Raw genomic sequence first — 27,880 nt, 5'->3', positions numbered from 1 at the left:
CTGCGCCCCTTTGGGGAATTAAGAATTTGGTAATTATCTTTTTGCAGTGCTGAGGAAAAAGATGGATCTTAAACGACGTGAGTCATCACGCTCGTTATCATCCACGGAGACGGCTAAAAGTAAGAAGAGGCGAGAATACGCCCTGCCCTTCGTCAGAGGAATTCGATTTGATATTATTCAAATTATCCCGCTGAATATGATGCAGTCATCTTACTTCCTCGTCTACCAGTAAGAAGTCTAGAGGGTTTAAGAATAAACAGACTTCATCCGCAGTCATGAAGGGGGTTTCAAGAAAATCAGCTGTTTCTTCTAGCCAGAAGAAAGCCTGCGCGCAGACAATTACGTCCGCACAACCCCAGAGGTTCGCGCAGCCCACAGTGTCATCCAATTCAGCTACAAATACAACCGATATGTACCTCAATCCAGACCTTTGCGCAGATACCGGCCTTCGCGCAGCCCCACACAACAATTACGCAATCCTCTACCTTCGCGCAGGCTATTAATCAACAAGAGTATACACAGACGCCAGCGTTCACTCAGGCTCCCGCCTTCGCGCAGCCCAACTCAACAATTACGCAATCTTCTACCCTCGCGCAGGCAGCAGCCTGCGCGCAGGCTATTAATCAACAAGAGTATACACAGACGCCAACAACAAATGTGTAAACAACCTGGCACGCAGTCGATTACCTCTTCACACAATAGCTCGCAGATGTCGCAGCCCTTCATTTACGGCTCCGAATCCCTACGCCTCCTATCTTCTGCGAGAGGAGGATATCTTCGAGCCCCCTCAAAATGAGGACACATTGGGGGAAAATTACCCTTCAATATATGAGGATCATGAATTAATGGCGTGGATTACAGATTGACTGCCGATATCACCGTCAAGAAATTCTTCTCCCACTGATACATACTGTATCTAAGGGGACGATATGGACACACTAACCATCCCACCGATAAAACCAATCTCCAACATTGCAGAGAATCTTAATGTTTCTTTTGCGAAAGCCACGAAATCACAAGGACTTCAAATACCGATCTTTAATTCTAAGAAATTCCTCATGCACGCCGTGTCGCAATTTCTTCGCTCACTGGAGATTGATGAAGATTACTCACTCATGTCAGACTCCAAAAGTAAAAAATCTTATCGCATTGAGGATAAGAAAATTGCACAACTTGATACGACTACAAGACATGCATTCTTTGGACAAGCGATGTCACGCGCTATGAGCCTCAGAACGGCCGCAAAAGAATGCTACTTTCAGCTGTCGTCAATCAAAAGAAAAATCTAGAAATTATTTCTGATCATATGAGTTCAGTGTCGGCAGGTTTAACACTACTACAGCGACAAGGTCTTATAAATAATTCTAATTGGTATACTATACCAAAGAATTATTAAGACAACCCTGGGAGGCCCCAACCATTTTTAATGGTAACATACGCAAAATCAACAAAGAAGTGCTTTAAGACTCCAAAGATCATATGCTGATCAAGTCAGTTCAGACTATGAATTCTATGTATCGTCAATCCATGCAGAAAACCCAATTCAAAAGCCGTATGACGGGCATTCAAAAAGCTAAAGAGAAACGCTCGTACAACTACAGAGGCGGGAAATCAGCTGCTTTTCGCAAGTCACATGACACGTCATGTGATGCCGACCGCGGCCGGGGCCGCAGATCGAGGTGATCTCGCAATATTACCAGCGAAGATGGGCTTTTGAACGACAGGGAATTTCCCCCCCACCATCCGTTCATGTACAGCACTCCCCAGTAGTCGGAAGATTGGCAAGATATTGGATGAATGTGGGACATTCTAGGAGACGAATTTGTTTCCAGCTTTCTAAGAGCAGTCTCATTAAAAGAGGATATTCCATGAGAGCAGCTAAGGCAGTCTCCTTAGCACTTCGTAGATCAACGAGGAATCTCTATGATGATAAATGGAAAAGTTTTGACCAGTTTGCAACATCCAAGGGTTTTTCTGCAGCCAAAGCTACTATACCACAAGTAGCAGATTACCTATGTCACTTACGAAGCACAAGGAATCTTGAAGGTTCGACACTGGGCACTTATTTGGCCGCTATCAGTTCTGTACTGACAATGGCTAACGGGATAAAACTTACTAAAGTTCCCGAGATGATAGCCCTACTCAGATCCTTCAGACTTGAAGACCAACAGAAAAGATTTAAAGCCCCAGCATGGGACCTAAATATAGTGCTACAACATCTAACCAGTGATGCATACGAACCGCTCCAACAGGCCGACTTTGAACACCTGACGCAGAAAACCCTATTTATTCTGGCATTAGCTACGGCAGCCAGAATGTCTGAAATCCACGCGATAAACTTCAATCGCATCACATTTGACAGTGGTAACAACTCATCAGCGCACCTTGGCTTAAGATGGGACGTCATTGCAAAGAACCAGTTACCAGGCCAACCAGACAGACAATTCCATGTTCCGGCTCTTTCCTCCGTCCTTGGTGCAGAGGATTTATCACTATGCCCAGTCAGAGCCTTAAGATTATACCTACAAAAGTCTAAACCTAGAAGACAAGGTTTTAAGAGACTATTTATTCCTTTATTAAGGAATGCACACACAGAGGTATCCAGAACAACTATCTCATTTTAGATGAGAGCTGTAATTCTCAGAGCATTGGACTGGACCCCCCTTCAGCTTTCAACCCTCACGAAGTAAGAGCCTTAGCCTCAACTTTGGCACTTTACGGCAACTGCTCCATAACAACTATTATGGAAGGCTGTTTCTGGAAAAAATGATACAGTTTTCGCCAATCACTACCTCAGAGACCTTGCTACAGAAGACTTAGCTGGTATTCACCAATTCGGACCATTAGTTGTGGCACAACTACTCACGAATCCTACCAGACGACATTAGAAGATCACACTCACCCAATATCACGTAGACTTGTTGACGTCAGGTTACTGTTCCATAACCAACGACTGAGAGTCCATGCCCCCTGTTTTACTATGTAATTCAGCACATGAGTGAGAAATGATTGTGTTAAGATTATTGCTCTTCTCTTAACACTTTAATCATGTAAGGTGAACAAGATTTTAATCTTAGAAACCTTATAAATCCACAAATCTATATGATTTACTTCCATTTTGCTGCTCACAAAAAAGGAAGGTGGTCCCCAAATAAAGAATTTACACAGAAGATTAACAACGTTCCTAGGGGGTTTATAGAACAGATCGACGTTAATCACACATACAGGTGGAACCCACCACCTACTGTGAGATTCAAGCAATAAGTATGAGTGAGGATAAGATAAAATATGTATTTTTTAGAGTAAAAATATCATTTATACTTATCCTGACTCATACAAATGTGTACCCTCCCAGCCTTCCCCTCTTTCCACTGATGTGTTCCGACCATTAAGTAGGAAATAAGAGAGAGTGATGAGTTAATGGTCTTGGTCACATGGTTCCGGTGCGCATGCGCAGAGTGAGGGTGCGTTTGGGTGAGCTGTTTTCTCTGTTCTTTGGGAACAGCACAGGACGTTTCCACTACCTATTCGGAAGAGAGAGAGATAAGCAATAAGTAATAAGTATGAGTCAGGATAAGTATAAATGATATTTTTACTCTAAAAAATACATTTTTCAAGCATTTTCGAGAGCAGATTATTCCTTGAAGAATTGTTGCAAAAAGTTGATAAGAAGTCATTATGCTTGCACAAAATATACATACTGTTTTGCTGAAAATGCTGAAATTAATCCTGATGATGTCAAGTTATGAATGAATTTGATGAATGAAGCAGATCAGTAAATATTTGGAAAACGAAGTGACTATTAATGTGATTGGTTGCTCTGCTGCCAGACTGCCTGTGAAGTTGGAATGGAATGATCGTACTATCAAGGAGGAGGTGGCGTGGTTCCAGTACGAGCAGGACCCATCTCTCAACAGTAATGTGTACAAGGTGGCCCAGGACTTGGTGCAGAAACACTTCCCAGGTGAACCTCCGCAGCAGAACACTCAAGCCCCGTGGGGCTCTGGGGTAGAATTGGTTCCCAGCTGGTACTCCTGATTGTGGTAAAATGAACACTCATAGTGGCAGTCTGAGGCAGAATAGGTTTCTGGAACTACTGCTTATTTGACAAGTTGACCTGAAGCAGTTTTTTTCTGGAATCAAAATATTCATCCTATAGGCATTAAAATTCAGAATGGTTGCAAATTTTATCCACTGCAAATCCTGTTGGACGCTAGAGGGTATGAATGAGGGAATCAGTGAAACTTATTAAATTGAGTCATCAATTTGTCGTTGCATTGGCATGGGTCAGTTCAGCAGTGATCTTTGTTAAATATACTTTCTGTACTTTTCCTGAGAAACCATTCATTATCCTTGTATTGGCACAGGGGAGTTCGGCAGTGAACGTCTGGTACAAAAGGTTGTAGACAAGCTTCTGAGACTGACGGCTATACCAGAGAGCAAGAAGGAGACGTGTGAGGGACCGAACTCCCCAGCACCACCAACACCTGCAGACAGTGTGTGGAGCCCAGACTCGCCATCAAAGATCATCATTACTGGACAACAGGTGCCTATTTGTTCGTTATACATATTAATGATGGTTTGCAGAAATAAGGCCTTGACCTCTGAGATGTATCCAAAGAGGTTGCATTTGCAACTTGAAATTGATTCAGATTCATGCAGATTCTATATTCTCATGGCATGGCTAATTCTCACTTCCGACGCCCACACAAGTTGTTTCAAAATCCATTTTGTCCAATGGTCCTCCTTTTTTAAATATATTTCATATTATTTTATATGAAATGTGTGTCTCAGCAATATTTTAACTCATAGAATGTAGAATACAAAGTACAAAAAGGGATGTAACAGTAAAATAACACTGAATATAACAATATGTGGTGTGTGCCCTGGTAAAATCAGTTAAAACAAACATTGTCACTACTAGAGTTATGTTTATTTAACTAAAATAACATCCTTGAAGATCCAGTATGTCAAATCTCCATTCTATTATTATATCCACAGACCCATTTGCCAGCATATTTTCGTTTTGATGTTGGTTTGAATGACACTACACTGAAAATAGACATGCAATCAAATTACACAAATCAAATTATCAAACTGGAGTGCCGTTGCAAATACAACTAGAGGACTACTGGTAAAAAGTAGTTGATTACAGTTTTGTGGTTCTTTTGAATACGAGGGCCACGATTTTGAAAGTGGATCTATGCTGAACTCGTGTTCAGAAAGATGGGGACTTCACTTCCAAAAGGGAAGCTATGGTGGTAAATGGATCCACGGAATTAATCACTGGATAGTCGTGAATGCTAAATAAATGTTCATATCTTTTCAACCTAGAGTAACGTCAGTTTCACAGACTCCTCATCATGTTCCAAATGCTTATAGGGCCATGGGTGGCCCAGTTGTCTAAGGCGCTGTGATTCGGTGTGCAGAGTTGCATCCCTTGGGAACGCCAGAAACCTATGATTGTGGGTTCGAATCCTGGTTTGCCCCGATTATGTTTCTAGGTTTATCAGCACCATGTGTATCAGCTTGTGGGTTTCGCCAAAGTGGTAAATGCTGAGACCTGCATCACTTTGGGCTTTACTCCCACATTAAGCTGACGCGCTGTGATATAACTGGAATACTGTTCAGAGCAGCGTTAAACCCAACCCAGTCACTCCAAACGCATATTGATAAATGAGTGAAAAATGAAAGATTTCTGGGTTCACTTCATTTAAAAACTGTAGCATCAACTACCCCACTTAATTTCTAACAGCAGATTTATTACAAAACAGCCACAGTATGTCACAATGAATTGCAAGACAAATCTGAGTGGCAATATTTATCTTTCATATCCAGTATTAAGATGTTAAGTAATATGTTCGATTTCTTCTCCCCAGCAAAAGAGCATCCACAAGGAGGAACTAACTAAGAGCGAGACTGAGCGGAATATCAGGCACAGGATCGAGACTAATGCACCAAAACAGCAGCAGAAGAAATCTGCAGACCCAGCTGCCAAAACGTCTGGAAGTCCGGCTCAAAGTCCTCGAAAAGTGAGTCTTGTCTGTTTGTGATATGAGAGCAACAAGTTAGTTGTTTTGTCTTGAAATGAAATATTCTTACTGGAAATATTTTTATTAGCTGTCAAAGTTGGAAGGTTTGCCATTTTTATATGTAGATCATCTAGCCCTAATGTTCGTATTGTGGTTGGTTTGTTAGTTTAGTATGGGTAGCCCAGTTGAATAAGGAGCAGTGATTCTCATTACAGAGTTGTGTCCCTTAGGCTTGCCATGATCCTTGGGGCGAATCCCAGGTTCACACAGATTATGATGATAGGTTTGCCAGCATCATTCCTGAGTTCATGGGTTTCACCAAAGTGGTCAACACCTTTGAACTCCATCACTTTGGACTTGCCTCCGGCATAAAGCTGATAAGCCATGATATGACTGGAATACTGTTCAAAAGTGTGGAACACAACTCACTCGGTCACTGGTACACATGATTACATTATGAAAATATACTAGTAAACCTTTGATGCACCACACATTTCAGTAACACATTACATAAAATAACTCTTGCATGAAGATAAAACAAATAGTAAAATCTAACAAATAATCCATTGTCAGTATTTCTTTGGTTAAGAATCATGAATACATATGTCTGTTTTGTTGTGTAGTCCCTATTTTTAACCAATGAATCAAGCCATAGCCTGGTTCCAGTGAAAGGAAAGGAGCTGTCACTTTACATCACTCAAACAGCTATGTTTTCATGCAATAATGTGACACAGCCTTGGGGCCATACTCTCTATACACTGCTTCAGTATCAGGCAGGCCTCAAAGTTTAAATTTTTACAACGTAGCCATATGGCTACAAGTATTTTTTTCCAGGGAGCCAGTGGTAAAATCGAGCCAATATTGTAGGTAGCTAAAAGCATTTGAAATTATCTTTATCAAATAACTATTATAATATGTACAAGTTAAAGCACTAGTCTTGAAATTGTATCTTAAAGGAAACTGTACTTGAATTTTGTAAATTGTGACTTGAACAATGATGCAATTTATTTTACTAGATTATATAGGTATGTCCTTGCTTATCCAATGAGCATTGTCAACTAAAATAAAAGTACTAATTACATTAATTTTTATGTATTTTGGTTCATTGTCGACTTTAGAAGGAATTATTTGCGAGTACAATTATTAGCAGACATGTTTTCCAACATCAGCTGTTATTTATTTTTGTGTCTACAGATGTGTAGCAATAGAATTTAGTCACCACAAGATATTTTTCTAGGTAGTCATTTGGCTACCTCTTAATTTTAGATGCTAGAAAAACTGAAATTTAGGTCACATTGGTGACCGTTTTAGTCGCAACTTTGAGGCCTGTCAGGCAATGGTGGGGTTCACACAAAGTCCAAGTATGGAGTAGGGTCCATCCATTATAAAAAAAATTAGCCTAAAAGATACATGTCACTACTACACTGCTAGTGATCATCTGTATTCATGGTTGATGGAGTAACATAGAATATGCAAAACCTGTTAGGTATTGATGATGGAAATAACTAAAAATAATACATTTGTTTTTTCTGAAAGAACAGGTGTTATCATCAGACCTGGCAAATTATTCCAAGATACTTTTGAATCCAGCAGCACATCATAAAACAAGTATAAGTACAAAATTACAATTGCAGAGTACCCCAGAAAAGAAACCACCCCGAAAGGAGCCAACCCCTCCTCCAACCACTTTACCAACAGCATCATCTATGTCAACATCAACAACTTCTACCACACAGACTCCAGGGAAGAAAATCAGGCTAGCAACATCTGACGGGAGACAGGTGAGTGGCAGACACAGTGTTCGAGATATCGTCTGCCCACTAGGGAAGTGCTGGTGGATTATGATTTGGATCAGTAATCATTATCCCCCGCCGGGCCAGAATGGCCAAAGGGGGATTATGTCGTGGCGCAGTTCGTCCGTCCGTCCGTCCGTCCATCCGTCTGTCCATCCCACAAAGGGTACTAAGCTTGTAAAATCAACTCCTCCTACAGTTTCCAGAGAAAATCCCTGAAACTCTACACACAAGATGTCGACATGTTGATGATACACATATCGCAGTCCCGTTATGTTTCGACTAATTTTGACAGAGTTACTGCCCCTATTTTACAAAGCTTATTGTGAGAGAGGGTACTAAGCTTGTGAAATCAACTTCCTCCTTCAGTTTCCAGAGAATATCCCTGACACTCTACACACAAGATGTCAACATGTTGATGATACGCATATCACAGTCCCGTTTCATTTCGACTAATTTTGAGAGAGTTACTGCCCCTGTTTTATGGAGCTTCATTTGCCTTATTGTGAGAGAGGGTACTTACCTTGTGAAATCAACTCCTCCTACAGTTTCCAGAGAATATCCCTGACACTTTACACACAAGATGTCGACATGTTGATGATACGCATATCGCAGTCCCGTTACATTTCGACTAATTTTGACAGAGTTACTGCCCCTGTTTTACGGAGCTTCATTTGACTTGTTAAAAAAATTAATGCGGGGGACTCTTGTTTTAAAAGCTGTACCGACTGTCTGGTTGAAAATCTCAAGCAAGACTTGTTTATTGCCACAAACCATTAATATACCCTGCAAAAAACCCTGCAAAAGTAGTAAATTCTACTTGTAATATTGTAAATATTCGACAGAGTGTTGATGACATCCATACAAAATTAATACCCAAAATGAATTTGTCATTTCTGCATTGACTGGCATTGATTTGTGTGGAAAGAATAAGGTACTCCAGAAATTTGATGAAAAGATGGAAAAATCGCAAAAACACAACCATTTGAGAGCTTGGCATCGAAACGTCCCAACCTGACATGCACATGCAACATCACTTGTTGGGCTATAAAAACTTTATTTGCATGCCATCACAATCTTACAGCAAGTAAACAGTGAAAACATGCCATGACTGACGGAAGCCCAACGCAACAACGCCATCGGCCGACTGAAAACAGGAGAGTCAACTTCAGCTTTTGCCAGGTTTTTCCATGTAGCGCCAGGCACCATTACAAGACTGTAGAGCCATTATCAACTTGTGCCTTGCCAGATCCGGTCAACCACATATGACTACTAGATAACAGGACATTTTTGACGCACCTGCATCCTCAGTGGTGTCAAGGTCACAGAGTAAGGCTACAACTGCGATGGAGACAAGTTTGGTTTAAATAACGTATTATGTTTTATGCTTTGCCGTTTGGATGATAGACGTCGTGTTTACAGGCGTTGCTGGGAATTTTATATTCGAAACTGCAAATAGGAAGTGGAGAGATTTGGTGGTGGTATTGTGATGATGTGGGCAGCCATCTCCTACACTGGTAAAACAGATCTGGTGCAAGTTCTTGGGAATTTAATGGCACAACATTACATGGATGAGATTCTTCAGCCACACATCCTTCCCATTATGCAACAAACAAACATCATTTTCCAACAAGACAACACCCAACCTCACATGGCAAGATTGACAACAGCCTTTTTCAGGAATCACAACAGCTAGCTTCTGCCATGACCCTTCAGGTCAAATTTAAACCCAATCGAACATTTATGGGATGCGAGCAGGCTAGCAACAACCACAGAACATCCGACAGTTGGCACAAGCACTGTAGGCAGAGTGGGTGAACATTCCCCAGGCCACAATTCCTGGTCTGATTGCTTCCATGGGAAAACGAAGCCAGTCAGTTTTGGACTCTAATGGTGGCCATACAATATATTGAGAACAGATGACCTTCTTCTTGAAAATCTACTGTTCTGTGTGTGCCATATGGAACCTGGGTCAGTGACAATGATGTGTGCCAATCTTGGACAATCGATTACTATCTGTTGATTTTTTATATGATATATAAAATATACATCTAAAATCACTTTTGCATTTCTTTTTTTTTTAAGAGAAAATGAATAAGGTGCTAAAGTCGATTAATTTTTTGTTTTCATTTGGTTTTATCTTGATCAACTCCACACAGTTTTGAAAGCTGGGTTCCTGCTATATTTATGTATAGTGTTTGAACTTGGCGCAGGAAGAAAAATGAACTATGATACATGTGTAGGCCAAAATCTCCGTCAATTTGCTTAAACTTAGCAAGTGTCCAATCAGCTTCATTGCTGAATTGTCTGAGTGTTGTTTGTAAACAGTGGACCCCATGCACATGTGAAGTGGGCTTGCAAAGTGACCGTTGATTGCACATAGAGTTAACAAATGTAAAAATAATTCAGTAGATTATTCAATGTATTTAAGACAATTAGGATCATATCTAATAGTAAAGTGTAATGTTTGCTAATAACATTTTTTGTTGACTAGCCTTCCTGGTCAAAACTAGTTCCTATGCTGGGGAAAACAATGATTTAGGAGTTTAGCGATTGATAAAATGTCATTAATTTATTTTGGTACCATGCTAGACTATAGGTAGTTTTGAGTGTAACTTGATTGGTAATCTATTTTTAGGGTCAGGACATTCGACCCAGGCTCTTAAAGAGACTGAGGGGGCGAATAGGTCCGGCGTATTCATTGTACTGATAATAGAATGGAGATGTGACACACTAGATAAAAGAGGATGGTTTCAAGTCTGTTGTCTTTTTGCAGGAAATGCTGCATCTGGACTCCGACGTGAACTTTGCCCAACTACAAAAGTTGATATCAGATGTCCTTGACATTGCTCCACAACAACAACGTCTTCGTCTTGGTTTTCCACCGAGAGAACTGAAGGCAGGCACTGAGCCTGTTTCATTACAGCATGGGGATAAACTATCAGTGGAAATCTTGCACCCACAGAGCCAAGTGCCATCCACCAGCAGACAACACAGAGGCGGTACGGACTGCTTGCCTGCAAATTGTGTTCACTATAATAATGATAATGATGAAAATAATCGACTGAGTATGACTGTTTAAGAATAATGATCAGGATCTGACTCACTAAATAATAATGATAATAAGAATCAAGAACTGAATATCACTCTGTGCTAATAATGATGATAATATTCAAGATCTTTGTGTCACTTTATAATAATGATAATCGAGAATGTTGGATCACAATTTATTATAAGGTTGTGAGGAATATAGGATGCAAGAAATGTATCATTTTGTCCAAAAATCAAGAATAAATTAGGATGATATTTTTGGTAGATTCAAGAGAAGCAATTTCTCCAACCCAGAAGATGGCGTGGAATAAGTTTGATGAGAACATTTCAGCACCATCAGCAGAAGCTCTGCTTGAAAGTCTAAAGAACTCTCAAGCTGGTAAGTAGCATGAACAGCAGCATTATAAGCTAGCCAAAGTCTGATAGTGGCGTACAAGCAGGGCTGCAACAGCTGGAAGCTCCTCATGCTTGGCCAAGGCATCATGTCCATCATGTATGTTGCAGCCACAGACAATATTGACATGTTCATCATGTATGTTGCAGCCGCAGACAGTATTGACATGTTCATCATGTATGTTGCAGCCACAGACAATATTGACATGTCCATCATGTATGTTGCAGCTACAGACAATATTGACTTGTCCATCATGTATGTTGCAGCCACAGACAATATTGACATGTCCATCATGTATGTTGCAGCCACAGAGAATATTGACATGTCCATCATGTATGTTGCAGCCACAGACAATATTGACTTGTCCATCATGTATGTTGCAGCCACAGACAATATTGACATGTCCATCATGTATGTTGCAGCCACAGACAATATTGACTTGTCCATCATGTATGTTGCAGCCACAGACAATATTGACATGTCCATCATGTATGTTGCAGCCACAGACAATATTGACTTGTCCATCATGTATGTTGCAGTCACAGACAATATTGACATGTCCATCATGTATGTTGCAGCCACAGACAATATTGACATGTCCATCATGTATGTTGCAGCCACAGACAATATTGACTTGTCCATCATGTATGTTGCAGCCACAGACAATATGAACATGTTCATCATGTATGTTGCAGTCACAGAGAATATTGACATGTCCATTATCTATGTTGCAGCCACAGACAATATTGACTTGTCCATCATTTATGTTGCAGCCACAGACAATATTGACATGTCCATCATGTATGTTGCAGCCACAGACAATATGAACTTGTCCATCATGTATGTTGCAGCCACAGACAATATTGACATGTCCATCATGTATGTTGCAGCCACAGAGAATATGAACTTGTCCATCATGTATGTTGCAGCCACAGACAATATTGACATGTCCATCATGTATGTTGCAGCCACAGACAATATGAACTTGTCCATCATGTATGTTGCAGCCACAGACAATATTGACATGTCCATCATGTATGTTGCAGCCACAGAGAATATGAACTTGTCCATCATGTATGTTGCAGCCACAGACAATATTGACATGTCCATCATGTATGTTGCAGCCACAGACAATATGAACTTGTCCATCATGTATGTTGCAGCCACAGACAGTATTGACATGTCCATCATGTATGTTGCAGCCACAGACAGTATTGACATGTCCATCATGTATGTTGCAGCCACAGACAATATTGACATGTCCATCTCATCCATGGCCCTGCTGGCCCAGCTGTCTGGCCGAGACCTGTGGACGTACGTGTCTAGTCAGCCCCACCTCTTCTCAGTGGGAGGGTTGTTCTACAAGCAGGTGGAGAGGGATCTTGGCCTTGCCCCAGGGAAACACTGCACACTGCCTTCTCTTCCTGGCAAGGTAAATTGGTTGTTATTGTTGGATTTGATTACTTATAGATACGAGGTAGTCCGGGTAAAACAAGACTGGTCGCCTCAGAGTCAGTATACTGTGTCTGGGTGGTGTAAAAATGTTAAACTGCTTTTAAGACAGGTTATCAGCAAAATTCTACGGAGCTTGGATGCTGTATCATAAATCTTTCGCAAATGAGGAGTAGCTTTCATTTTAATTAGTTTTATGCTTAAGACTTTAATGTTTGAGACCATGTACTTTCCTGCACTGCAATATGATATATAAACTTTAACGGTTTATGAACACTTGATATATGCAGTATATTTGTATAACCAGAGTAAATGTGTGAGTGAGATGTATATTATTTTCTGTAAACAATCTAAGATGTACTTATAAGTTGTGATATATGTCATTGGTTTTCTGCTACCCAGAGTTGAAGCTCATTTTATATAAAAGGTACTTCTTTTTAGAAACAATAAAAGGACAAAACAATTTGTTGAACTGTGGTATGGTATCTTAGCAGACACAAACACATGTGCATGCACATTGCTATATAAGTTCAATAATCTTCAACGCGGTATTAAACCCCATTTCAACTCTTCTCCTAAAGTTAGTTTACTTGGAGGATGGTAACGTGGGTATTGTCATCCGGTTGCAGGTGTTTCGTTATAATTCGGAAGCTGACCGACTAGAACTCTGTCTTGAACCACACGGTCACTTCCAAGTTGAGCCAGACATCGAACGCAAGGTCAAATCCGCAGCCCCTGTTGCTGAGGATGACAAGGAGGTCAAGTTTGGGTCCAGTGGGGTCATATCAAGAGGGGAGAAAGGTCATGTTGCTTTCTCAGGGCATGGCCACTCACTCCTTGCATCGGAGACAGACACCAGAATGCCGGGGGATCTCCCAGACTCTCCCCGAAAGATTCAAGCTAGGAAACTTACAAATTTCTGTGATCCTTTGCAACATATTGAAGCAATCAGTGAGGAACCAGCGGAGGTGTCATGTGACATGCCAGATGGGACAGCCATTGGTGAAGGTGCTAGCCAATCAGAGCCTGCTGTTAGGGTTGACTATCAGAAGATTGGTCCAGGATTTAGTGTGATCGACCAATCAGTTTCCAACACAACTAATGAGAATGTAGATGTTTTCCGCCAACTTGCCCAGGCGATAGAGCAGACTGTAGCAGACTGTAATGACTTTGATGAATCGTCAAGCGAGGCCCTGTCTGATGCTGGGGCAGCACACAAACAGGAACGTATGGACAGACAGGATGAGAAGCTGACAGATGAACAGGTAGGAATATACGGGATCAGAATCAATACTGAAAGTGTATTTTACTTTTCATGAGAGGTATAAGACAATGATAGTATATTTTATTTCATATTACCTTACATGCAAAAGTCCATGAATTTTATTGGTCAGTGAATTTTGCTAAATTTCCGTATACCCCACTACAGTGGTGTATAACTGGAAATATAGAACAGAACAGAACAAACTGTCATATGGAGCTCACCTGGCCATATGGCAACAAACACTTGCTTACTCTGTTATGTTTGTGAATTGGGGTAAATAATATACATAGCGATAGATGAAGTTGCTAGTCATCTGTGGGTACATGGTCACACAGGGGGTACATTAAATCGTAATCACCTTGTAACAAGCCTACAACTTATATTATTTCCACTGTGGTTTGTTTGGGTTAGAATTGGCACCATGCAATCTATGCTTTTATTACCAACGAGGCAAACATATTGGCGTTCATAAAAATCATATGTGCCCTAGCGTCATACTAAGTCACTAGATAACAGTGTATTATTTCCATCATCCGGACGGCATTGTTGACGTCATTCGAATCTTATTGTGATGTGAGGTCGGAATGACGTCATACTAGAAACGATTGTTGCTGCTGTTGTGTTTGTGGGTGTCACCAAAGTGGAAAACGTCTGAGACTTGCATCACTTCGGGCTTTCCTCCCTTAGTAATGTTTTGATATTGTTTGTAATGTTTTGGTCCAATCCAATTTTCAAGTGTATAATTTCTTTTGCCAAGACGTTTATGTTGTTAAAGTATAGTAAAAAGTTAAATACAATTAATTCTAAAAAACTGTTAACATGGTGAGTGGTTTCCTTAGATATCTCTATACTGAAGTGTAAATTTGGAGCGGTAGTTGATCATTGCATCTAACACAATAGAGCACACACACTAACCCTTCCCTTTTCATTTGGAAAGTTGAATTCATCTCAAAAACAGTTAAATACTCAGAATGCAGACCAGTGGACATCCTTAAGTATGTTGTTGCAGGTGTCTGGTAGTGTGGGTGACAACAAGGAGGAGAAGATGGACACAACGTAGTAACACCTGTCGACGGATGTCGTAGCAGCACCTGCTGACGGACGACATAGTTGCTCCTGTGGATGTAACCATCATGACGAAGTACCGCCTGCCGATGTAGCTGTCATGACGATGTAGCTGTCACCAAAGACTACGTGGTTAATATCAGGGTTGGAGATGGAACCAGCCTCATGTAGCTTCAAACTGTCAAAACTCTTGTTTGAATGGTCATGTCAAGGTTAACTTTTGAAGTAGGATAGGCTATTGAATTATCTCCTCTTTTTGTCACAGGATGCAATTACCTAAATGATGATGTCACACCATCTGACTACAGCTCACTAGTGTGCAACTAATCAAAACTGTCAGCATTTTGTTTTTTACATTTAGTTCACATTCTCAGTGGAAGGATGCAGACTTTTGAACATTAGCAGTTTGAAGATCTAGTTCTTGTAAATTGAGTACCACTGTGTAGCCTTAATGATCAGGAGGTGTCCAGGTAACGGGAGGTAACACTAACTTAATACACAAACCATTTTAGCACTGCGTTAAGGTATTGCAGAAAGGTTGTTGTAGCGATGGGTACCGTCCTGTATACAGGACCTTACATCATGGGGCACTCCCTTGTAGTCATTACAACAACCCTTTCCACTGTGGTAACATCCTTGATTATCCAGGACTCATTTACCACCCACCCCAATTATGTTATGGGTTTGTCGGGGCGGTCGGGTAGCGTAGTGGTTAAAGCGTTCACTCGTCAAGCCGAAGACCCGGGTTCGATTCCCGACATGGGTATAATGTGTGAAGCCCATTTCTGGTGTCCCCCGCCTTGATATTGCTGGAATATTGCTAAAAGCGGCGTAAAACCATATTCACTCACTCACTCACTCACTCACTCACTATGGGTTTGTCAGACCCTTGCCCATGCTCCTGGGTTTCACCAAGGTGTTAAACGTCTGAGACCTGCATCACTTCAGGCTTTCTCCTACATTAAGCTGACACGCCGCGATATAACTGGAATACTGTTAAAATTGGCTTTGAACCAAACTAACTCATTCACTCTTTTGCCAGAGCTTAGTTTAAGAAGTGATGTCATCATATCTGAGTCTCTCTTATCAATAGCTTAGCACAGGATTTTACTAGCTCATAAGTATAATTTGATTGGACGGCTATTTTTATCATCAAGTGTTTGCATCGAGCTTAATGCAAAGTACAAGCAAAAGGGCCCAGGGTATTTAACATAGTTATACATAGTTGTAATACACTGGATAATAGAGGATGTTATAGTATGGACTTAACATTGCTGCAGTTAAGATCACTTTGTGAAGTTGTGCCATTTGTTGTTTGTCTGTCATCATGCTACCATAGTGTGGATCACAACAGCCATTTTTTCCAAAACAGGCTTGATAACTTCTGAGTCATTGTTACACAGCTGTAATGTGCTGACTAGGCTGAAAACGACATGCACTCTCTCATTCTCTTTTCTGTGGACGAAGAATCCTTTTTTCATGTTCTGAATTATGAACAGTGATGGTTGGCTAACTGCATGGTGTCATAATAAGGCCACAAGAAATTAATTATTTTATTTTGAGCCAAATCTTTCAACGTTGTGAGCAGGGAAGAAGTTTATTTTGTATTTTGCAAACAAACTGGTCAAGTCATGTTTACATTAACTTTCAACAGAGGAGATTCATGTTTGATAGAACTATATACATGGTGCTTTGCTAATCGAAGAAAGAAGGCATCACACATGGCTATTTTCTATTTCTATGGTTCTTAGAACAACAAAACGAGAGATATTGAGGCTGCAGTGATGAAAATCTAATGATTAATTTATTATGGCCTTATACAAATATACTGAACAAAAAAGATGGATCATGAGTATTTGGGGGGATATTTTTATCAAATTGTGTGCTCGGTCTTCACTGCAAAAACATACCCCCAAAATATTAATGATCCCTTACTTTTTTTTGTCAGTATGTGTTGATACTTACTGAACAGGGAAATCGTTGAAGGAAATAATCATGTTTGTGAAACTAGGCTGAATAATATCCTAATAAAAGTTTGCTGTGATGAAAACTGCATTTACAGGATAACCATCTATCGTATTATCATGATGCACTGTTAAGTATAAACTTGGACAAATCTGGTTGTTATCTCACCAGAAATGATGCGGATAGATATATTTAAAGTATTAGAGATTTTATATGTTGTTTGTGGTTATGTGGTATGTTGTCATAATATATCAGAGTTGTGTTTTCATCATGATGTTGACCTGTATATATGCTGTTAGAGATATTAAGATTTTACACCAATGAGAACGTTTAGTTTGAGTTCGTAGATGATTATGTGTATTTTGACTATATGTTTATGCTAATATTTCTATAGAGTAACCAGCAAACAATGGTTTCTTTTGTATTTTGTCATTAAAATGAGTGCTAGCAAAATATACAAGTATATTTAGTGCATGTACCTACATTCACAATTTCATTATCTAATTTAAACCATTGATGAATTGATTTTGTAAACACATTTTTCTCATAAACAGTACAGTTAGGATGTTGAAGTATGTATGTCCTGATTTCAAGGCACCTCTGTATGCAATGTGTTCAAGATCAGCCCAACAGAGACAAATTGTCTTCTTAAGGCTAAACAAAAATAATAGTCTTGGTTCTCAGTTACCGCCCGCATCATCACAAAGTCCGCCCCATGTTTGTTTTTATTTCCATTTTAAAAAAATTACAAAAATACTAAATACTTGAAAACAATGTGACCAAAAATAGCACACAGTTACTCCCCTTTACATGTGCACTACTTTACTGTGCATCTCGTGTTACACTCTCCTACCCAGAATTCCATGCAGCCGGCAGCCAGTTAGCATAATACCTCTGCCATAGGCCAGCGCCATGTGACGATTCGTCACATCTTTCACAGCCCATTCAAGATATTGCATATGCTTTTCTGTTGTTTCATGTTTGACAAGTCACATTTTCATAAACAAATGTCAAAGAATGGTTACGGTTCATTAAGAATTTATCCTAATACGTGAAAGCCCAATGGAGAACTAGCGATACGGTCACTTTGATGCATAAATATATCTTGTCATGCAACTTACTGTCGCAGTTGTAGTAGCATATCTATATAATTATGCAAAACAATATGTAAAGCACCCCCAAATACTTGCATTAGTCCGTTCTATACTGATTTGTGAAAAAGCATGTTCGTTTACAAACAAGAGAAGAGTCCGGTCATGTGATATGCAAATTAGCCTGTGGCAGTGGTGTTATGCTGAGTCACCACTGCGCCAGAGTGTGCTGGTGTTATGGTAATCGCGGCAATAGGAGTTTGTATGCTTGTTTACGAAGAGAGGTTGATGGTACACATGTGTTTATTTGGTTACATACTCGTTTGAACAAGCAAAATAAAACAACCACTGCCCGTCCACTCTGTATTTTCAAAAGTTATTGCCTGAGAACCAATTCTTTTAGTTTTTTAAGCCTAAACAAGAAATTTCCAACTCCTGACATAAATGTTTTTTCAAGAAGCCTGAGTCCCGAACCCAGAGTCAAATAGATATTCTGTTAAGCTAATGAAAGTCAGAAATTGTCCATAATCATTAAAGGTAATTTCAGTCAGCTGATAATTATGAACTAGCAAGGCCTAGTGGTTGGTTTTGTTAAGGAGCAGGATCACATCAGAAATCTGACGGTCTCATTATTATATAAATCCAATCTTTACACCAGTATGATAGCCCTCTGCATGAAGATCTGACGACACCATAAGATGTCACATCAGGTGAATCCTTAGCGAACTTTGACAACCCAATCCAAATGAAGGTTATGTTGGTTCTTGAACCAGTCGGATGTCAGCTTTCTAAATCTATGTGTTGTCATTTCTTACCACTTTGGGGGGCACGGGTGGTCCAGTCATCTAAGGCGCCGCGATTCGCTGTGCAGAGTTGTGTCCTCTGGACACGCCAGAAACCTATGATTGTGGGTTCGAATCCCGGTTCACCCCAATTATGTTTCTAGGTTTGTCAGCACCATACCTGTGCTTGTGGGTTTCACCGAAGTGGTAAACGTCTAAAACCTGCATCACTTCGGGCTTTCCTCCCACATTAAGCTGACACGCCGTGATATAACTGGAATACCTGTTAAAAGCGGCGTTAAACCCAACTCACTCACTCACTTACCACTTTGATTCAGAATCTTTTTGAAAACCCACACAGAACACAAACATTTTTTGGTGTAGCTGCCATGGCTCTCAAAAACAACGGGATGTATATATATATCAACAATTTCATTGCACAGCTTTATTGTTTTGCATTCAGAACTCCCTGATAACATTCATTTTGAAGATACAGAGGCCCGCTCACTATTTCAGTGTTGTTTGGCTGATTAGAGGTGTCCTCAGAACTTCATGCGGAGAGGAGTCATATCAGAAGAAGAGGTTCTCATGAGAATGGGAATCTCAGAGCCCATTATGGATAATGTCTTTCTTGACACAAAATCATCATGACAAAAGGTTACAAAGTTATTGTGATATGTTAAAGTAAACTTGCTTGTGCATATTCATCTTCATCAAGAGTTTAATGTTGTTTTTCAATTTTGAAGACATTATAAATTTGTCTGACCTTGTGTTGAGCAATGCTGTAAATATTGTGCTGCTAATTTCTCAGGATTTTATCAGATACAAATATATTCCATTTGTATAATTATATCTAGGATAGAACAACAATGTATTCCCACACTGGTCTGTGATATTTAGAGAGTTTAAATATCCTTGTTTGAAACCTTAAGTCATTGGTTTTAGATTTAGTGGTACTAATTTTGTTTGAAGTGATATATACTAGAAATGTGTACCAGTCTGTCCTTGTATCCACATAGCCTTATTGCAAACATATGATGAGGTGGATTTCCATTGCTCTTTGACTTCACGGGCCTGTAAATATATGGATGAAGGGTGTCCCTCTCTGAAAGCCATGATAGCATTACACACATATGGGAGTTACGATCATCTCAGTACTTAGCTCATTTTGTGGAACAGGCAGGACCCAGGTGCCTCTTGCTGCAATTCACTCTTGGCAGAGCATATTGATGCAATTTGACGTGGGAATAACTTTGTGTTGCTACTCATGTAAGAAACGGGGATTTGGTATTCCTACCAGTTCCAACAGCACCACAGTAGCAATTCATGGACAGACACCTGTCCTTTTTCAACATGAAAGCAAAATAATGTCTTAAAAATGTTTGATTCAAAAGTATTTTTACCAAAAGCAAACTATTGCATCACTACAAATTGTGGATGTATTGCTAATGAAAAACATTGCTAGTCCTGTGTGTATCTGTGAATAAGAATAAGTAAGTTGTAGCATGACAAAATTTATCTAACATTTCTATTTCTGATACATAAAATCGAAGCTCAGATGATCTGTGTCCTAGTTTCTTCACCCATGAATACATATGGTCATATGTCTATTTTCAGTTAGTTATGAAATGAGGCTGTGAATGAAACAATGTGTTGAGAACTGTGCTGTGACACGTTGCATGAGAAATATTGCTGATTGTGCAATGTAATCCCAGCATTTGTTGGATTCCCTCTTGCCGGAATCAGAACATTGCTTGATTTGTTAGTGAACAATAGACTATAGGGCATATAGGCCTTGTGTATTCATGGGTGATGGTGAATGTAGTATACTCAAATTCATGAAGGACTGACGAGTGGTTGCTGGTGAGAGATTGAGTGACCCATTGCTTTAATTAAGGGGCCATGAGGTAGCCCAGTGTACAAGCTAAACAGAGGTCCATGGGGTTTGCTTCTATGGTATTTGAATCAAGGGACCTCTAAATCAGAATTGTTTTACCTTAAGGCTTTGACAAGGACCCTTGATTTTCATCCTTAATTTGAACTTTGTAGTCCCATGTGTTGGCACATCAGGCCAAATAATCCCAATATATGTACGATTTGTAAAGTCCAATCTTGGCTTGACATGCTGTGATACTGCTGCAATATTACCAAATGCTCTGTGGTCAATGTCAATGATGTTAGTTACGGCTGTAGTGGCTAGTCAAGTTACTCATCAACTAGCAGAAGAAATTCAAAAGTCTTGTTGATTGTAACACCATACATGTGTTGCCATGCTTTGTTGAGACTTCTATTATTTGTATCTCTAGATAACAGCGGAGGTTTGACCTTGTCTTGTTTGACCTTGGTCAAGGACTAGTTGACCTCTGAATGAACTTCATGTTGTAGGAAGATGACATCATAGTTTATTCATAGTCCATGAGTCATTTGAATGCTTCCATCTTGTGGATCATGATTAAAGTGGTGATTTTGTGAATGAGACAAACACATTGAATGTTTGGCCATGAGAAGTGAAAATGTTTTCGATCATATGACCATCATACAGGTAAAACGTTTATGGAGATTCATATGTTGGTTTTGTCTGGCAGAAAATGCAGTGTTGGTATTAGTTCTATGAATGTAAAGAATGCCTGGATTTTAATGGAAGGAGTTACCTTTCCTTGTCTAACTTTGCCTCCATTGTTGCTGAGAAGTTTATGAAGGGGAAATGGCCCGGTGACCTTGACCTCTTAAAAATAAGCTTCTGATGTGAAACCTTTTTTTCAATGGCCTGACAGGACATTGTTACTATCAGTACCAAGTTTCTGTATGGATAGTTGACTACCACATTGACGAGTGCATTTGCTTGTCACTGAGAAGACCCGAGTTTGATCCTCACACTCTTGATCAAGGACAAATTTAGTTCCCTTGATTTGCTAGCCTTCCTACACCTGTATTGCATGTCACACCTGGTACCATTTGTGTATAAATGAAATGTTCATTCCAAAAAATTGATATTGATTTTATACTGCTAATATGAATATAAAATGTACATAATTTGAAGTTATGAAGTATTTAAAATGTCTTGGTAAACCAGTTTCAGAAATATCAACAAGAGCTGATTCGATGTGGAATAAGGATAGAATCCATAATTACTTAGGTGATATTTTGAATGCATGTCTAAGAGTTGACACTTTTAGCAGTCAATGAATATGATTGATGATAGATATCTGGGATTGGATCAGTTTCAGAATTATTCCTTTTAGCAGTTAATCCAGGGTCATAGTTAATATTTTGTAGCTGGGAAGTGAATGTTGCAAAGCAACTACATCGAGATCCCCTCCCCTCCCAAGTTTACTAGGGAGGGGTCCGGAATTTTAGGGGGACAATTTGCCACCCCTTCTAGATATAGCCTTAAAATCCATTAAATGAGACGACATGTGTTTTAGTTAATTGTTTTACAGATTTTTTAGTTTTTATCGATAAACAAAAGTGAAATAGAGTAAGTGTATACAGAGCCCATATCTATTATATGGTCTCTGGTGCATACAATCTTTGGGATTGAGTAAGGGTATCAATAACTATTGTTTTCTAAAGTAACAAGTATTAATTGCTATAATCATGATCATAAAGAACCACACAAAATTGTGTAACTTAATCTGTTAATGTATCTTCAGGTGTGTGTTGGTCGCATGGGTGGGCTAGTATTCTAAGGCTCTGTAATTCATTGTGCAAAGTTGCTTCCATGAAGGATGTCAGAAACCTATGATTGGGGGTTTGAATCCTGGTTTGCCTGGATTATGTTTCTACAGTTAATCAGTACCATACCTATGCTTATGTTTTTTTTCAAAGTGGTAAACATCTAAGACCTGATCCACTTTGGGCTTTCCTCCCAATCCAAGTTGACACACTGTGATGTCACTGAAATACTGTTCAAAGGAGCCTTAAACCCAACTCACCCACTCGCTTTGTTATGTATTGCAGTGTTTGAAAGGGGTCCTGGGGTCCTGGAGGTTTGGTGCTATAGTATTTGAATCTAGGGATCCTTTATACATGTTATTGGTCCCCAGCAACCTCTGCTGGTACAAGCAGTGACTTAATGGATCCTGTGGTCAGGCTCATTAACTTGGTTGACTGCATGTCATCACATCCCAATTGCATGAATCGATGCTTTCGATGTCCATCATTGGATTATCAGGTCCAGGTTTATTTACAGACTGCCGTCATATAGCTGGAATATTGCTGAATGTTACTTTAACCACACACAAAATAATCCCTTAATCTTCATTTTCAACCACTTGATTTTCAGGCATAATTCCAAGGACTGTCATGACAATTTGATATGCATATATGCATTGTGGAATTGGTATATAAATAAACATGCATTGACTAATTCACTACTTGGGTTTGGATTTCTAAAGTTGGTTTACCTTTAACATATAAGCAATATTATTTGAAATGTTTCAATGTACCAGCCTTTGTACTCTTGTGTCATGTGTCAGAAATGTTTGCTTGTTATGGTGCAAACAATGTTACACCTGTCAAAGTGTACATGATTCTGTTCCCTGTGACTGTGTTAGGTTGTCAACACAATCCACTTTTTGATGTGCCTAAATGTTTATATTACATATATGTTCTCATTTTTAACTTATGTCTGTCAACACTTTATGAAGTAGACATGAATTGCTTAGTCATATCCAAAGAGCCTTAAATGATATAACAAGATGTGTTTTGCCCTAATATCAAGGCCTCAACAAGTTTATTATTTGTTTGTCTGGTTATCTTGTCAAAAGTAAGTAATATGTGAACACATTTGTATACTTAGGGGAAGGGGCTAGGTGCACGTAATGATATTGGTGGCAGTCATCAGAGATGCTGCAGTTCACTGTGATGAGCAGTCAGAATCCCACAATCATGGGTTGGAGTCCTTACTTCTTCCTAATTGTGATCATCAGTTTGTCAACACCTGTTCTTGTAGGGTCAGTCAAAGTTGTAAATGTCTATGACCTGCATTAATTTGGCTTTACTTCAAAATTGAAATTGAAATACAGGATATAGTTGAAATACTATTCAAATAAACTCTTGAATACATGACACTTTTATATGGATAACAACTCCTATATACTTTATAATGATGATTCAAGGCTTACTTCTGGTGATGATCAATAAAAAAGAGAGTCATGTATTCATGCTCTTCCATCTTCTTCGTGCTTATCAAAGACTTAACTAGCTCTTAGTTGATGGATGAATGTAATACATAATCAATACTGCGAGGCTGCATTACCATTATCTAAAGTAATTTGAGTCAATTTTGACCTATATAGGTTTGACCAAGTATCTAGAACAGCTTCTTTAAGAGGCGTTTAGAAGTTGGAGTACTGAGTAAGGATAAGATATATGCATGAACAACTTCTTTATTACAATCAGGAGCGATGTTTCGGTGTTGGTTCAAACACTGTTATCAAGCTTGCATGCTTGCTTGCTTGATAACGGTGATAGAACCTACACCGAAACATCTCTCCTGTTGTAATAAAGAAGTTGTTCATCCATATATCTTATCCATACATATCTAGGACAGGTTTCACTGTTTTTCTGTCCATACATTTCATACATGGTCCCTAGATATTAGGGATATCTTTGATTGGGGTTCACAATACTGTTGCCTGTATTCAGCAATAACAAAGGCATCAGTTAATCTTGATCAAATGGGCTTATACATGTACTTAGAAGAAGAGCTAAAAATTTTGTACCACCTGTCAGGACATTTTGTATTTTCATAATTCAAACAAATTATCAATTTGTTGTGGCCTTTCTGTCTTGTAAAAGTGTAATTTGTGAGTTAATCACTTCATATACTAGTCATGAAGCATTTATTATCCAATGTTTCTTAATTTATTTGTGGTTTGGGAATTGGAACAATGCCTTTCAAAAGTTATTGAAAGTTAGTTTAATTTGACAAAAAGATGCAAAAAAACATACGCTTCAAAATCAAAGTTGATATTTTCTCAAGATTAGATGTACATGTATATACTTATCTATGCCTAATGTGTGCTGTAACCTGAAACACACCCTTGTCTTCTCATGCTTCAGTGTTTGTATGCATGCATGTCAAAATGTTCTTTGTCAGTCCTTATCACTGTCTGAGGTGATCAGCTGATCAATTATTTAGTGCTACATAGAGTGAATCTTTTATACAGGTGTCTGATCTCGAATAACTATTTAGGTCCCATGAGGCCTCTTCCATGCTTACACACCTCTATAAACTAGAATCAGGGAGACTATACAAAGATAAAGTCTGTATAGACTCCCTGCTAGAATGCTTCATCTCAATCAAATTGTGCTGTTAGGCAGATAGGATAATAAGGGTGGCACACTCCTAGAAGGGAGGCTTAGCTTGGGCCCAGACTGAAGAGGGCATCGTTAAGCTTCGTCCCTATATAACATATGGTTGAATTATCTGCAAGATAGAAGCTATCTACAGCTCTACTTTCACTTGACGACATTTCTTGATCGTTAATAGATATCTATGAATCCTTCATACTGTGGCTTCTATGTTTTGATGATGAATCTGTTTCAGCCTTGACAAACCTTTTTAATGCACACTGAAGAATATTGAATATGTACCGTATTCGACGTAATAAGCGCCCAGGGCGCTCTCAAAATTAGAAATATGGTAGTTCTTATTAGAATAGTATTTTGGTGGGAAAAAAACAGTTGAAAGATAAATTTCGTTGTTTATGCTGACAGCCTGAAATGTCTATATACGACAGATATATTTTTCCAGAATTTAATTGCTCATATTTAAGGTGCATATAACACACGAGTGCGTATTATACGCGAATAGATAAGTGCTAAGTGGGATTGTTCACTAGCCAATATATTAGCAAATATCGCCGTGGGCGCTTATTAGAGCGGGGCGCTTATTACGTCGAATACGGTATTTGTAAAGATTATGAACCAGAAATGTAAGGAGTTTTCCCTTCCTCTGCTACATGCTATTTTGATAATACAAGATTGTATTCTTTTTTCTTCTTTCCAATTTCATTTGGGGTTTTTGTTGGTCGGTGTCGTAAACCAACTAAAGGCGCAAGCAAAATCAGTGTTGCAGTGAGGGGCTTTCAGCACTGCTTTCAGCAAAAGTCCAGCCATATCATCTTGAGTGGCACCTATTATAGTCTTCACAAGTTTGACATGCAGGGGAAAATGACACCAAGTCTTTGGCATTGGGGATTCATAGCTATGTATTAGTATATGTATATGTTGTATGGTGAGAGTAGAGCAGTATATACAGTTTTTCAGGTAGTTGTTTAATGGTGTATATGTTCATGGAATAAACAGTTTGTTGCCTTTCTTTGTTCTGGTGTTTTCTTATGCTACTATTGTTGATTATGCACCAAGTGCTAGCTCGTTGTAAATAAAACATGAATTCTTTCTACCTTTGGAACTCTTCTGTTTTTTTTCTTGCAGTATTTGTTCTCCATTTGTTAGTTTTTCGCCCACATTAATGTGAATATGAGCTTGGGGTGGCCATGTCAGCCATGTTCATTTGATTCGGGTAGCCTAGTGGTTAAAGCATGATATTGCTGGAATATTGCGGAAAGCGGCATAAAACCATACTCACTCACACATAGGGATTCAGTTAGGGAACTTTATGCGATAGTTTTTGAGCAAGTAGGCATCACATTGATGTACAATGCTTACAAAACATAGTTACTGCAAGGTGACCTTTTCAAGTTATTGGACTGGTTTATAACACTGTCCATTACATGTACCGGTATATACTGAACAAATATAGTTAGGGATTATGAATATTTTGGGGATATTTTTATGAAATTGTGTGCTCAGTCTTTACTGCAAGAAAATATCCCCCAATATATTCATGACCACTAACTTCTTTTGTTCAGTATGTGATAGTGATCATAAATGCGATTTGATTCCCATCATGAAAGTAACTAAAAGTGAATTGTGCAACAGAAAATAGTACCTTGGAATTTATGTTCATGACTATAAGACAGGAAACATTAAATATTTATCATATAATAGGTAGGTTTCTTGGCAGGATAAAGCAAACAGATAAAAACGATATATATTGGAGTCATAATAAAAATTATGTGGATAGAGATGCAAATATCAAAGGTCAAGTAGGGACTACTTTCACTGTTTACAAACAAACATGGCGTCACCCATGTCATTTGGCGACCGAGTCGGAATTAACCATCAGGAATCTGGAGAAACGACTGGAATAATTGCTTTCATTATTAACAACAGTCTAATATATTGAAAATCAGTGTCTAACTGTGGCGTAGCTAAGGCATTTTACAAGTTTGGGCAACTTTGGTGACAAATTGCAAAACAATTTTGCGAGGGAACTAGTCCTTGCCAAGCGGGATCAGTAGCCATATCTGTGCTTGTAGACCTCTGCGGCTTGGAACCTTTTCCACAAATTAAAAAAAGTTGGATTTGGCCGACATATGTTTGAATTGTTTCGTCTTGTCGCTGTGTGTACATCTGACTGCACTTCTTAACGTTATGACAGGACAGACTGTCAACAACGCCTGAACGTGGCCGTGACGTCTCATTGACTAGGGTTAGAATAGCTTCCCTTTGACAAAGGGCAGTTACTCTAGCTGACAGACCGATGGATTGCCGCGAAAGGCTAGTAAAAACAATTGTTGTTTTTCGTATATGTTGCTTTGCCACTGTATAAGAAACAGATTTTAGTTGAAGCCATATTGGCAACTGCAACTGTCACATCACTTACCCTGTGACGTAATAAATATTAATGCGTGCATTCCAGAGAAATAGTTTGACTTTCAGGGTTCGACATATCCGACTTGACCTTATTACTGTCTGATGTGGAGATGCATCTGGTTGCTCGACCATGTTTCTATTCATGTCTACCTTTATCCTGTCTTTGAGGATTCATGCTGTATCCTGTTTAGGCCAGTCTACTTGATACACATTTTAACTTGTACAGAGTTCTTTTTTTTTCTTTTTTTGAAAGTGAGTTTGATT

The 27,880-nt window shown here is 39.2% G+C and overlaps 2 protein-coding genes across 2 annotated transcripts in view; both read left to right on the top strand.

The window, feature by feature from the left end:
* Nucleotides 1-26,269, top strand: part of LOC139462454 (deubiquitinating protein VCPIP1-like) — a 45,394-nt gene extending 19,125 nt beyond the window's left edge. Inside the window, exons 9-17 of the mRNA XM_071244188.1 lie at nucleotides 3,831-3,964; nucleotides 4,368-4,546; nucleotides 5,880-6,032; nucleotides 7,667-7,813; nucleotides 10,602-10,827; nucleotides 11,142-11,255; nucleotides 12,512-12,702; nucleotides 13,352-13,987; nucleotides 14,996-26,269. Of these exons, the coding sequence (XP_071100289.1) occupies nucleotides 3,831-3,964; nucleotides 4,368-4,546; nucleotides 5,880-6,032; nucleotides 7,667-7,813; nucleotides 10,602-10,827; nucleotides 11,142-11,255; nucleotides 12,512-12,702; nucleotides 13,352-13,987; nucleotides 14,996-15,046 (1,831 nt within the window). The 3' untranslated portion in view covers nucleotides 15,047-26,269. The remainder of the gene's footprint in view (nucleotides 1-3,830; nucleotides 3,965-4,367; nucleotides 4,547-5,879; nucleotides 6,033-7,666; nucleotides 7,814-10,601; nucleotides 10,828-11,141; nucleotides 11,256-12,511; nucleotides 12,703-13,351; nucleotides 13,988-14,995) is intronic.
* On the top strand, nucleotides 1,794-2,624 carry LOC139462594 (uncharacterized). Its single transcript, XM_071244429.1, has one exon. It carries the CDS (start codon nucleotides 1,794-1,796, stop codon nucleotides 2,622-2,624), a length of 831 nt encoding a protein of 276 aa, XP_071100530.1.
* Nucleotides 26,270-27,880: the final 1,611 nt, after the last annotated feature.

This window comes from Haliotis cracherodii, unplaced genomic scaffold, assembly GCF_022045235.1.
Source record: "Haliotis cracherodii isolate W230 unplaced genomic scaffold, xgHalCrac1.p SCAF_15, whole genome shotgun sequence".
NCBI classification, from domain to species: Eukaryota; Metazoa; Mollusca; class Gastropoda; order Lepetellida; family Haliotidae; genus Haliotis; species Haliotis cracherodii.
The sequence above is the reverse complement of the archived record's forward strand: the minus strand, read 5'-3'. Positions and strand labels throughout refer to the sequence as shown.

Bases quoted from the DNA above. Each gene is read 5' to 3' on its own strand.
- LOC139462594 (XM_071244429.1), top strand. From the start codon at position 1,794: ATGAATGTGGGACATTCTAGGAGACGAATTTGTTTCCAGCTTTCTAAG.